Genomic DNA, 13850 nt, shown 5'->3' with positions numbered 1-13850 from the left:
TTGAAACAAAAAAAGACACTTTAAACATAAAAACTCCATAACAGCAAATGAACTGTACAACAGAAAATGGAAATGCTATTTATGGTCTCCTCACAACAATGATAAGAAAAATAAACTGGGCCAATATGGCATGTTTGTTAATACAGGGATACACATGTTAATCTGATCTCTGGTCTCCCACTCAGAGACACAGGTCTCCGAGTGTCCAGCATTCAGACGGCTACCTGAGGACACTCATGTGAGAGAAAATCTGCTCACACAGATATGTAGAACCAAATACTGTCAATAAGGCCTCTGCAATGTTCTGACTTGTTGGTATATGTATGATTTCTGTACATTTTACGTCAGATAAAAACTTTGGTGTGAGATTTAGATAATTATTTAATAAAAGCTAGATATGTTAAACGAGAATAAGAAAGAAAAGTATTTCTTTGTGCCCCCCTTTCCCTTTTAGCCCTACATGCCCCCCTGGCAAAACTTTGCTAGACCCGCACCTGTCAGCTACCTAAAAAAGGTTCCTGGTGTTATTTGTCTCTCAGAAACAGTTCATAACTTCCCTTCAACTCATTCATGTCACCTAAAAGGTAAGCCTGTTTCTCCATCACCTGTTCAGCTCTGATGATTCAGTAAGGACATCTCCTGGTTTCATCTTCATGTTTCCCTCTCACCAGATAACCAAACCGACATCATGACCAGCAGGTTTACAGCTGTGGCTCCAGCAAACATCAGCTGATAGTAGAAATTAATATTAAATAAATTCTAACAGCTGATCAAGCTTAAACGTGCTGCTGTTGTTTAACACGACCTGCGCTGGTTTCTTCTTTCTGGCGCAAAGTGGTAACATCAACAAATTAAATTTCTTTTAGCAATTTTTTTTTAAATGTCACAATTCCATCCCTGCTCCTTTATCCGGGCTTGGAACGGCAAAAGTGACCTGAAATAGGCACTCTGGTGGAGTTACTTTGTGTGTGCGTGTTTATAAGTAGTTTTAAACCTTGTAATCAGCATAACAGTAAAAGAAGAACTGACTGCGTTACAGTCAGTGCGGGAGCAGCGGCTTCGGTCATTTGCAGTTTGGACGCATAGGTGTGAACATCTCCTGCAGCGGGGGGAGGACTATCCTCCGCCCGTGAGTGCTTTGGCCTACAGCAGCACCCGCTGCTTACTGAGAGTAAGAGCAATACGCCCTTTCACGTCAAAACGTCGTCATAAATAAGTCTCCAGTAACACCAGAAAAAGTCACCAGATTGGTGGCTAGTTGCTTTTTAGAAAAAAAAGTCGCTTAGGGGGTCTGAAAACTCGCTAAATATAACGAGAAAGTCGCTAAGTTGGAAACACTGCTGGACCGGCGGCCGCCTCGAGTCTCTCCTCCTTTTATCATAGGTGATCATTTTCTTCACTTATTGAATGTGATATGAAAAAAGTGTGATGATCCTCTGCTCTCTCATTGCTTTTAAATACAGTTCCTACAAAATCATGTAAGGACACGCGATGATCATTTAACTCACAAAATAATAGATATATATACAGTGGCTTGCAAAAGTATTCGGCCCCCTTGAACTTCTCCACATTTTGTCACATTACAGCCACAAACATGAATCAGTTTTATTGACTGGCAGCTGTACTCGCAGCAAAAGGTGGTTCTACAAAGTATTGACTCAGGGGGCTGAATAATTACACACACCCCACTTTGCAGTTATTTATTTGTAAAACAAAATGTTTGGAATCATGTATGATTTTCGTTCCACTTCTCACGTGTGCACCACTTTGTGTTGGTCTTTCACGTGGAATTCCAATAAAATTGATTCATGTTTGTGGCTGTAATGTGAGAAAATGTGGAAAAGTTCAAGGGGGCCGAATACTTTTGCAAGCCACTGTATACAGCCCCTGATGAGAATGTAATGACATTGAAAACAATATAAAGCCTGGATGTTGCTCATTAATACCCTCGAAAGTTCCCCAGTGTGACAAACTTTGGCCTTTGTTTTGGTTGGAGTTCCAGTAAATACGCTGCTAACGCTTCTAGAAGGCCTTCCTGGAAGGTTTGAGTCTGGCCTCTGACTGGTACCGTCAGGCCAAACCACGGTCGCACTGCCATCTCTTGGTACAAAGATGTTACGACAGCTACAGTCCCGTTTAGAAACCAGATCTCCAGCTGATCTCCAATTTTTTAACCACTAACCACTGATAGTTTGTAAGCAGATGGCATATGGCAGGACTTTTGAAGATTTATGATTATTATTTATTTAGTATTTTCTAAACGTAATAAAAAGGACTTAAAGTTATTAAGAAACATTCATAGAGTTCCTTATCTATCACACAAACACTGTATAGTACAAGAGTGTATATCTTATCTACCATTAAATGAGGCGTTGTTGTAGCTCAGAGGGGAGAGCAGGTCATCTACTGTTTAAAAAAAAACCTGTTTCAGTCTGCATGCCCAAACTCCACATTTCTCTCCGATGTGTTAATTAGAATGTGAATATTAGCTAGAACGCACTTTGGCAATGAATGAGTGTGAATGAGGTAAATTGTGTAAAGTGTTTAAAGTGCTAAACCAGAGTAGAAAAGTAGAAAAATTCTTTTACAGCACTTTGGTCAACAGCTGTTATTTTTACATGTGCTATAGAAATACATTTGACTTTGAATATTTGATGACCTGCTCTACTTTCAAGGAAATAAAGAATCCATAATGTATATAAAAAAGTATTAATATCCATTTTCTTAACGACATATTCAGCCATGGTGGGAGGGGACCATAACCCAGCAAGAACAAGGATAGCTGCAGTGGACAGTTGCCATCACAAAGCTTCAATAACAATTTGCAGAGTAAAATTTGTAGAGTAATTATGAAATTTCAAGTTTGGCCTGATGATGGCAGTGTTTTTTCACTTCCACACTGCCAAAAGCCAGTCACTGTTACACAGAAGTGTGTGTTAGTCTTATTGTCGTTTGAATAACACATTTAGCACAGAACAGCTCTTTAGCTGTTGTACAAGTGTAGTGTCACGGTCATGGTCACACCACATGTGCTAATCATTAAAACCTTTGTATTACCCACAATTGTTTGTGGATCAACTTCAGACTTCACAACAACAAAATAGTTTGCCTTGTGGGAAATGTGTAACTAGGATGACTAAGCACTGACCTTGACCATCATTGTTAGAATCCAAGGTAAAAGTTGATCTTGGAAAAATATAAAAATATATCAAGAAACCATGTTGTTGTGCTTTCTGAGTGCACTTGTTAATTTTAAAGTGGTCCTGAGCTTCAGTTCTCCAGGCTTTTTTTTTTTAAGTTTTCCTTTCACCACTTTGTCATTTATTTCAGTCCAGTCATTGTACCTTCCATTTTCGGAAAAATGTTTTCATGTTTGTTAAGTCACCTGATGCCCACTGATTCCCAAGGAGCTTTTTGTCAAATCTTAGCATTTCTTTACATGGTGAATAGTGTGTTCCCCCCCAAAAAATAAAGAAACTGGACAGCAAGCATAAAAAAACAGTCTACAGTAGATAAACAGAATCTGAAAGTGTTAAGAAATAGAAAAAAATCCAGTAAAAACTTGGCAAAGAAGGTCTGAGTGCTGCATCTGCACCCCCGATTCATCTAGCTGTGAGTGGCTCACACTCACATGCTGGGCCATCTGACCTCAGGAAATCCCATGATAGGGTGGGGCTAGGTATCATGATAAGCTCAACTGAAACCTTGGCTGATTGTAAGCTACACCCGTTTTCACACCTTGGCTCGTGTGATTAGGTAGAGGATCATTAGGGGGTTGATTTTCCCTCTCGGGGGTAAACTCCCACAGGGCTTAAATCTGGGACTGTCCACCATTTGACCCTAGAACTGAAAAAGCTTCTCGGATGAGAGGTGAAACATCTTCAAGGAAACTTACAGAAGTCCAGATGCTTTTCTTTCCAAGCTCCTTAGACCACGATGACCTGAGAACCTTTACAGAGAGATATAGGTCAAAGGTCAGGCACTGGTTTAAAAGCAGGCTGATGTCAGCATGTTGTAATAAAAACAATTAAAAATATCAAAATGTTTGTGTAGCTCTTGTCCTTCGAGGGCAGTTGTGCATTCTGAGTGCTCTTGTTATTTTTAAAGTGGTCTTGAGCTTCAGTTCTCCAGGCTTTCTCAAGAGATGAACCACTTTTGTGTACAAATAACAGACAACTTAGCAAAGAACCTATTTTAAATCGTATCTTTGTTATTAGAAGCCTGTCACAAAACAAATGTTCTTATTATTTTAATTACTTATTTTAATTACTTTAATTACTTAATTTTAACTACAACAAATGCCAAGGGCAACACAATTTGACAGGAAAAAAAATCTGCATTTTATGCCCACTGATTCCCGAGGAGCTACTAGTCAAAGCTTAGCATTTCTTGAAATGGTGAGTAGTGTGTTCTGAAAAAAAAGGAATGAAAATGGACAAGAACAAAACAAAAATCGAAAAGCATAAAAAAAACTTGATACAGAAGATCTGAGTGCTGCATCTGCACCTTCGATTCATCTACTGCTCGCCAAAGCATCATCAGAAATGATCTGAGTGAAGCCATCAAGAAGCCATTCTTAAGAAAAGGAAAGTAGGAGAAAAGCTGAGGTATGACAAATTACACAAGAGCTAGAGTATCAGTATTAAAAGGCCTCATGGAGTTATGAATGCAAATTGGAAATGTTTTATTTAAATTAAGTCAGTATGTACAGAGTCAGGTCAGGAGAGAGGTACAATAATGTGCTTTTACAGACATCTGTGAAACATGGTGGGGCTTCTGTCCTGGTTTGAGGCTTTGTTTCATTTCACAGGAGTACGCTTTGACAATAAACTGGACTGGGATAAAAACACCACTGCACTCTACAGGAAGGTCCAGAGTCGTCTCTATTTTCTGAGGCGGCTGAAGTCTTTCAACATCTGTTCGACAATGCTCAGGATTTTCTATAAGTCTGTTGTGGCCAGTGACGTCCTCTATGCTACCTCAATGCTGAGATTACCCAAATGCACCACTGAACGGCACAAGAAACCGACGTCTGGTTCCATCCCAGGAGACATGAACTGCTTTAGGGTTGTGTCAGGAAGGGGATCTGTTGTAAAAACTCAAATCAAATATGAAGAGCTACCTGATGTAGTGGCCACTCATGAATAAAGAATCAGCTGAGAGTAACTCCATCTATACATTACCATGTGGAAAGTGTTTAATTGGCAAGTGGCTTCAATTTTCACAATGATCCCAGACACACTGCCAATGCAGTGTAAGTGCACCTGGATACAAAATTACACAATAAAACACCATAAGGCATGAAATGGCCTCCTCAGAGTTCAGACCCTGTAATATAGATCAAGCAAGTCAGTTTAGGCTCAGTGTAAATCAGGAAAAACTGTTTATATTTAGATACTGGATGCCACTGTCATGGTCCTCCAGTCCTCTCTGGTGTTGTGTTCTTGTTGTTCTGCCTTCCTCTTCACTCCTCGCCAGGGCGGCTCCTGCTCCCCGCCTTGATCCTCCGCTCCTGGTCGCAATTACTCACCTGCCTTTCATTACTTGTGATTGGTCCTGGCACTCTAGGAGGAACATCCTTCAATTGGTGCAGGAGTATGAAAAGGAATCAAGCAAACTAGTGGATTAGAGTAACCATCTCCATTTCAACCTAAGCTGTAGACAAAGCAGACTTGTTCCCAAGAGTTTGCACCTCAGATCTACTGTCAGGGGACACAGCAGAGTTGATTCTATGGAAAGCACAAAATCAACTTCTAAGTGAAAGAGTGAAATAGGTCAGTTTTACTATAGATGCACTCTGGAAAAAGATTGTTCAGACTGCAGGAACTCAAAGCACTTTGCACGCTTCTGCCACTTAAGCCAATGCGAGGTGAAAAACATCACCTAGTTAGTGTAGCCCTGGTGCTCTTTTTGAATCTGATCATGTTTTTCTAATGAACGTTTCATTTCTCTGTACAGATCTTCCTGGACCCTTTCTTGTTTCCCTTGAACCCTGTTGGATGAACGTGAGTGGATTCCAGTGTTGAGTGGGTTTGAGTGAGTCACAGACTGTGTGAAGAGGAGTGTGGACATGTTACCCTTACCCTGGATCCCCCACCCCCACAGGCCCCGATCCTTCGTCACTGTATATATTACTGCTAAATATTCCATCAGTACAGTACATAAAATGTGTTATTTTGCCTTATTTTAAACTGTATCAAAGGAAAATTCGATTTGACATCTCTTGATGCTTCAAAGAAACGAAGAAGAGAAAAAAGTTTCAGACTCTTTGTCGTATTTGTGAGGTGTTTATTTTGGAGCATAATATATATAGCACAAAGCATCCACGAGACATTACACAATCAAAGAGCGTGACTGTTCAGTGGATTATTTCAGGCTTATAATCGCTTGAAAGATAAACTTTGGACCACATGTAAAAGAACTGTCATTATAAAAAGTTTGCATGCGTTTTATATGATATTATCTGACAAAGCAGAACAATGTGTAAGGATGAGCAGGCAGCTGGTTCAGAAAGAGCTCTGGTCCAGTCTTTTCATGATGCGTTGGGTTCAGGAGGCAGACGCATCCACACACACTGAACGAGACTTTTTGGTAATGAAGCTGAAACAAAGAGGTGGAAATTCAGAAATCTGAATTTTAAATAAGCTTCAAAATTCTCTCAGTAAATATGTTGTAAAAGTAACAATAATAATAATAATAATAATAACGTATACTTTATTTATCCCAGTAGGGAAATTACTCTCTGCATTTAACCCATTCACTCTAGTGAAGCAGTGGGCAGCCACCAATCAGGCGCCTGGGGAGCAGTGTGAAGAGACGTTACCTTGCTCAGGGGTACCTCAGGGTAGCCGTTCAGTGGTTTCGAATGCCCGAATATGTACTTTTTTTTTTTTTTAAATGACCAGTAGACAAAATGTCATAATATAAACACTTAAATGTGTATTTCAAACAATTTACAAGCAAAGTAGCCAAACATCCACGTAAAATTGAGCAAATTATAAAAACAAGTTTGTGCATTTTTCTTGAGGATAAAATTAAAAGACAATAGTAGGAGAACAAATACAAGTTCAAATAAAAAGTATCAAACTTATACTATGTCCTGAGCATCATGTGTAAAATGACAAGTTTTAATTATCCAAAAAACGTCCTGTTACAATGATCATACTGCATAATTTTCAGTCACTGTGTTAAACATTATAAATTAAAATAAACCCAGTTTTCTTCACTTACATGATGGCAGACTTTGGGCATCGGTGATCAGTCAGTCGATACGACTTGATGAGGTTTGCTTGAATTCTTCCCGGGTACAACTTGAAACAGCAGTTGTCGGGACCATTTGCATCTGAGAAAAAGACTTTTCATTACACTTACTCAAAAAACAAAACCTCTCTTTTAATGATGACATTTAAGGTAATCTTACTGTTGCAGTTAACTGCAGACAACAAAGCAGCTCCAAGGATGCACAGCAAAAGGAACTGAGCGGTTTTCATTACGATTCCTCAGGAGTTGATGATGATGATGACGATAAAGACAACAGCTGCTCTTCAGACGCAAGCAAGGGCTTCTAAATATTAGGTGGTGTGCTGTTACATTTATCAAGATCGATACTTTTTTTTTTTAAAGGTACATAGGGTGTCATTGGTGTGAAATTTCAAAAATTGCTGAAAATGCCTCTGACAGAACTTTTCATTCGGTTACATTGACAGGAAATGAAGCTGTGGTTTAACCCAGCGATGCAGCTCAAAGCATGACACTGTTAACAAAAAACAACTTCTACACCCCCCTCGCCCAAAAGTTAAAAAAAATATATGTCACAAAATATTAGGACCACAAAAAAAAAACACTAAAAAATTGGTGATCAGTCAGCTAATATGACTCCATGAAGTGTGCTTTAATTCCTCTTGGTACAACCTTCAGCAGCAGTTATTGGGACTATTTCCATCTGATTAAAGAAGATTAAGATCAAACTGTTTAAAACGTATAAAAATAAAAAAATATTGATGATCACCAGAGCTACCCCTCATCCTCCTTGTAGATAAGCAAATGGTATGAATTTCAAAGTCCACAGCTCTTTGTTCTCAAATTATCGCATTCCCAAGACTTTCAGAAAACTTGACCTCTGACCTTGAGATCACCTTGACTTGAGAAGGTCACAGGACTCAGACTTATACACTATTTTAGGTAGCTGCACCTGAGGTATCAATTTCAGAATCCTACACAAGTTATCTGATTCACAAACATGGGTGTTGATGCAGCCCGCTCATCTGGCAGGGTAGCCCCAAAATGTTGAGGAAGACAAGGAAAATTTCTTTGAATTAAAATTTTTCTAAAGTGTTATATTTTATAGGGAAATTAGGGAATTTAACATGGAAAAAATTCTTTGTTTGCATAATTTTCAGTTTAGAAATCTGAACTTTGAGGCACCAGACAAAGAGCGATTCAGAAGACCCCTATGAGCAGAACACCAAGGGAACAGTTCACCCTGCCCAGGATAGGGTTACTGGGGCCCCGCCCCTGAGCCAGGCCTGGGGAGGGTGCCCGCGGGCGAGCGTCTGGCCACCAGACGTCGGTCCATGGGGCCCGTCCGGGCACAGCCCAAAAAAGTGACACGGGTCCATCATCCTGCAGGCCAACAGGAGGCACCGTGCATTGTATGCCGGGCTGCAATCAGGACCAGAGGCCCTGGCGGACCAATCCCCGGCTTCCAAGACTGGCAACTGGGACATGGAATATCACCTCTCTGGTGGGGAGGACCCTGAGTTAGTGTGTGAGGTTGAGAGGTGCCGGCTAGATAACTATTCTCCTGGAGAGGGCTTGGACTCTGTCTCAGTCTGGAGTTGCCCCTGGTGAGAGGCGGGCTGGAATGGGTATCCTAGTATCCCCTCAGCTTGCTGCCTGTACGTGGTGAAGAGAGAGCTGAGTGTAAAAGCAAAGCTCTCAATTTACCGGTCAATCTAAGTCCCTACCCTCACCTATGGCCGTTCAGTTGTTGTCTCGCTCTAACATCACAAGCTGCAGAGTTGCTGCGAGAACAGGAGTACACGAAAAGCTGAAACTTTCTATTTAAAAACTGTGTTTTATATTCAATTTCGATCTTTAGGAGGGGGAAAGACCCTACTATCTCAGTGTTGCAGAAGAAATCGAGACTAATTACATCAGCTTCTATTGTCCAATTTTTTGTAAGCCTGTTTGACTTGCCTCAGTTTCCCATTCTTAGCAGCCGGTCTTGTGCTGCTCTATCCCATCTGCTCCAATTTATGACATGCTGTTCATTCAGAGATGCTCTTCTTCTTCTTCATTACCATGCAAAATTCAAATTTACTTGAATGACCTTATGTCCATAAGTTTAGAACCCAATTATATCTACTGTGGCAATTTAAATATTTAAGGAGAAAATAAGAATTAAAGTCTTCCAGGTTCCAATTTAAAATAAGTCATCTATATAATAGATGAGGCATGACCCCTTTTAGCTTCCGTTTTGGTTACATATATATATATATATATATATATATATATATATATATATATATATATATATATATATATATATATAAAACAAGCCGAAAAGCAGCACGAGGGATCAGTAAAGCTGCAGAAGAAGATCAGCAGTAGCTTGGGGGTATGCTGACAAATCCATGGATACAGATTGCTTCTAATTTCTTTCATTATGAGCAATAGCATTTGTTGTCTCTCTTGTATCAGTGCCTGTCACATATAAAGGAGAAGCTGCGCTGGTGCCAGATGGAGGTCAAGGTGAAGAGAGAGCAACTGACTGAGGTGGAGGCCATGGTGGCTGGGAAGAGGGACCACCTAACCAGGGTCAAGCAAGAAAACAGTCGCCTGCACAGACAAAACCTGAGGTTGAAGGAGCAGCGTGGGCTGCTGGGCAACAGGGTCCTGCTGCAGGACTTTGAGGATACTGTGAATGCCTCTGACCAACTGGAGGAACAACTAGAACATCTGAAGTGCCGGCAAGCCGAGATCCTCTTCAGCTGTGGCGGGTGGAAGAGTCAATAATGACTAAAACTTTATCTCAGGTTTCAAAAAGCTATGAAAAAAATGAGAAAAGAACACATTTAGCTGGAGCTACCAGGAATGAGAACGAGCACTAGCCTTTACAGTTTGATACAGTGTAGAGTCTCACTGTAAACTAAGCCTGCGTGCAGTAAAACTTGGAAAACCATAATCTGGATAAGAAGTCATGGTCGGAATTCCATGCATCCTCTCAAAAAAGATTATCATCTTAGATAAGGTGACTCAGACATGTTGAAGCAATCTTAAAAACATTGATAGAAATAAAGATACATTTTTGTGCAGTTTTTGTATTTTAATATGAAAATTTACTTTTTTTTACCAGAAGGTTTTAGTGTATTTGTCCTGTAGTAAAAAGAAAAATAATTAATTAAATTTAATTTTACAAAGAAAACGTAGTAGCGGTTAATACTGTCACCTCACAACTAGAAGGTTGTATATTTATAGTTCATGGCTGGCTTCAGCTTCTGTGTGAGAATAACTGGTGATTTTGAATTGCCTGTAGGTGAAGATGTGAGAGCGACTGGTCGTCTGTCTTCTCTGCCACATGTGGATTTCATACTTCTTAAACGTTACCTTGACATCTTTGATAGACTTTCTAGCCAGAGATTGTGTTCAGCAATATTTAATCCAACTATTTATGGATTAAAAAGACAAAAAGACTTTGACAGCAATTGTATGAAATCCATAAATTATATGTATATATATATATATATATATATATATATATATATATATATATATATATATATATATATATATATATATATATATATATATATACATATATAAAACACCCAGCACGCCCCTGCGGGCGGTTTTATCCTTCAAGCTCGGGTCCTCTACCAGAGGCCTGGGAGCTTGAGGGTCCTGCGCAGTATCTTAGCTGTTCCCAGGACTGCGCTCTTCTGGACAGAGATCTCCGATGTTATTCCCGGGATCTGCTGGAGCCACTCGCCTAGCTTGGGAGTCACCGCACCTAGTGCTCCGATTACCACGGGGACCACCGTTACCTTCACCCTCCACATCCTCTCGAGCTCTTCTCTGAGCCCTTGGTATTTCTCCAGCTTCTCGTGTTCCTTCTTCCTGATATTGCTGTCATTCGGAACCGCTACATCGATCACTACGGCCGTCTTCTTCTGTTTGTCTACCACCACTATGTCCGGTTGGTTAGCCACCACCATTTTGTCCGTCTGTATCTGGAAGTCCCACAGGATCTTAGCTCGGTCATTCTCCACCACCCTTGGGGGCATCTCCCATTTTGACCTCGGGACTTCCAGGTTATACTCGGCATAGATGTTCCTGTACACTATGCCGGCCACTTGGTTATGGCGTTCCAAATTCAAATTCAAATTCAAATTTTATTTGTCACGTACACAGTCATACACAGTACGATATGTAGTGAAATGCTTGGACAACTGCTCGTGACCTAAAGAAAACAAAAAAGGAAAAGGCTATGAATAAGATAGGAAATAAATATGAAAAATTAAAAAGGGTAAATTTAACTAGGAAGGAATAAAATATAAATTAAGGTTAAAAATGAAATAACTGTACAACACAAATTAGAATGAAGGGTAAATTTAACTGGGAGAATAAGATAAAGATAAATATATAAATTAGAGTTGAAAATAAAATAACTGTACAACAAAATACACAATACACAATATAGAACTATATAAGAATGTATGAAGAAATCTAAATATAAATAAATATATACACAATAACAGCAGCTGTACAAGTATTAACTGGAAATGAAGAATATAGTGACCAGTGTTGTGCAAAACCAAAGTCCAGAAAGTCCAGTGTGTGTGTAAGAATTGTATGTGTGGGTCAGTACTGTGTGGTGGTGTGATTGAGAGACCGTATCGCCTGCGGGAAGAAGCTCCTCCTCAGTCTCTCTGTGTTGGTCTTCAGGGAGCGGAATCGCTTTCCTGACCTCAGCAGAGAGAACAGTCTGTTGTTGGGATGGCTGAGGTCCTTCACGATCTTCCTGGCCTTGGTCCGGCACCGCCTGCTGTAGATTGAATGCAGGTCAGGCAGCTCGGAGCGGATGGTGCGCTCAGCTGACCGCACAACCCTCTGTAGAGCTCGTCTGTCCTGCATGGTGCTGTTCCCGAACCAGGTTAAGATGTTTCCCGCCAGGATGCTCTCTATGGTGCACGAGTAAAAGTTCCTGAGCACCTTGGAGGGCAGTTGGAAGTCTCTCAAGCGTCTGAGGTGGTAGAGACGCTGTCGGGCCTTTTTCACCACGGTGTTGATGTGACAGGACCATGACAGGTCCTGCGTGATGTGAACTCCGAGGTATTTGAAGCTGTCCACTCTCTCCACTGGGCACTCGTTGATGACGGGGGTCTGGTAGTTCCTCTCCTGCTTAGTGCTGAAGTCCACTATCAGCTCCTTTGTCTTACTGACGTTTAGAAGGAGGTTGTTCCTCTGGCACCAGTTCTCCAGATTCCTAATCTCCTTCAGGTAGGCCGTCTCGTTGTTATCAGAGATCAGGCCCACCACGACGGTGTCGTCAGCAAACTTGATGATGGTGGTGGAGCTGGTAGTGGCCACACAGTCATATGTGTACAGAGAGTACAGCAGGGGGCTCAGAACACACCCCTGGGGGGCTCCAGTGCTGAGAGTGGTGGAGGCTGAGACATGTCCGCCCATCCTTACTGCCTGTGGTCTGCCAGTTAGGAAGTTGGAGATCCACTGACACATAGATGAGCTGAGTCCCAGATGCTCCAGCTTGGTGGTGAGTGTGGAGGGAATTATGGTGTTAAATGCAGAGCTGTAGTCTATGAAGAGCATTTTAACATAATTCCCCCTTCTAGTGTCCAAGTGAGTGAGTGATGTGTGGAGGAGATGAGAGATGGCATCGTCTGTGGAACGATTTGGACGGTAAGCGAACTGTAGTGGGTCCAGTGTGTCTGGTAGTGAAGAAATGATGAAGTCTCTGACCAGGCGTTCAAAGCACTTCATCACTACTGAGGTGAGGGCTACAGGGCGATAGTCATTGAGAGAAGCAGGGTGGGGTTTCTTCGGGACAGGAACAATGATGGACTCTTTGAAGCATGTGGGGATCACCGACTGAGATAAAGAGATGTTGAATATCTCAGTGAACACAGGAGCTAGCTGGTATGCGCAGTCTCTTAGGATACGACCTGGGATGCCGTCTGGTCCTGCTGCTTTCCTGGTGTTCACTCTCTTGAAGGCTCTCCTTACTTCATGCTCGGAGATGACGAGCACGTTTCCGGTGCTGGCAGTATCTTCCTGTCTGCAGCCGTTAGCGCCGCTAACACTAGCATTGTTGGAGACCTTAGCTGCAGCCTCGAAGCGAGCATAGAAAGTGTTCAGCTCGTCTGCCAGAGTCACGGCCGCGTTCGTCATACCGGTTGTTGGTGCTTTATAGTCCGTTATTGTCCTTAGTCCCCGCCACAGGCTCCTAGAGTCACTCTGTTGGAGTTGTGACTCTAGTTTCCTCCCGTAGCGCTGCTTCGCCTCTTTCACCGCCCTCCATGTATGCCTTGCCTGCTAGCATCTTGCACCCTGCTGTTATGTGCTGGATTGTCTCTGGGGCATCTTTACACAGCCTGCACCTGGGGTCTTGCTTGGTGTGATAGACCCCAGCCTCTATGGATCTTGTACTCAGAGCTTGTTCTTGTGCTGCCATGATTAGTGCCTCTGTGCTGTCTTTCAGTCCAGCTTTGTCCAGCCACTGGTAGGATTTCTGGATATCAGCCACCTCCTCTATCTGCCGGTGGTACATACCGTGCAGGGGCCTGTCCTTCCATGATGGTTCCTCGTCTCCCTCCTCTTTCTTGGGTTTC

The 13850-nt window shown here is 41.7% G+C and overlaps 1 protein-coding gene across 1 annotated transcript; it reads right to left on the bottom strand.

Annotated features, from left to right (window-relative positions):
- Positions 1-6403: 6403 nt before the first annotated feature.
- LOC101487172 (eotaxin-like) lies at positions 6404-7572 on the bottom strand. The gene is made up of 3 exons (XM_004575834.5): positions 7421-7572; positions 7231-7342; positions 6404-6600 (listed from the first exon to the last, which is right to left on the bottom strand). Exons 1-3 carry the CDS (start codon positions 7488-7490, stop codon positions 6549-6551), a joined length of 234 nt encoding a protein of 77 aa, XP_004575891.2. The 5' UTR covers positions 7491-7572; the 3' UTR covers positions 6404-6548.
- Between the last annotated feature and the right edge of the window lie 6278 nt (positions 7573-13850).

Source organism: Maylandia zebra, linkage group LG3 (genome assembly GCF_041146795.1).
Source record: "Maylandia zebra isolate NMK-2024a linkage group LG3, Mzebra_GT3a, whole genome shotgun sequence".
NCBI lineage: Eukaryota > Metazoa > Chordata > Actinopteri > Cichliformes > Cichlidae > Maylandia > Maylandia zebra.
Note: the sequence above shows the minus strand (reverse complement) of the source record. Positions and strands in the feature narration are given on the sequence as shown.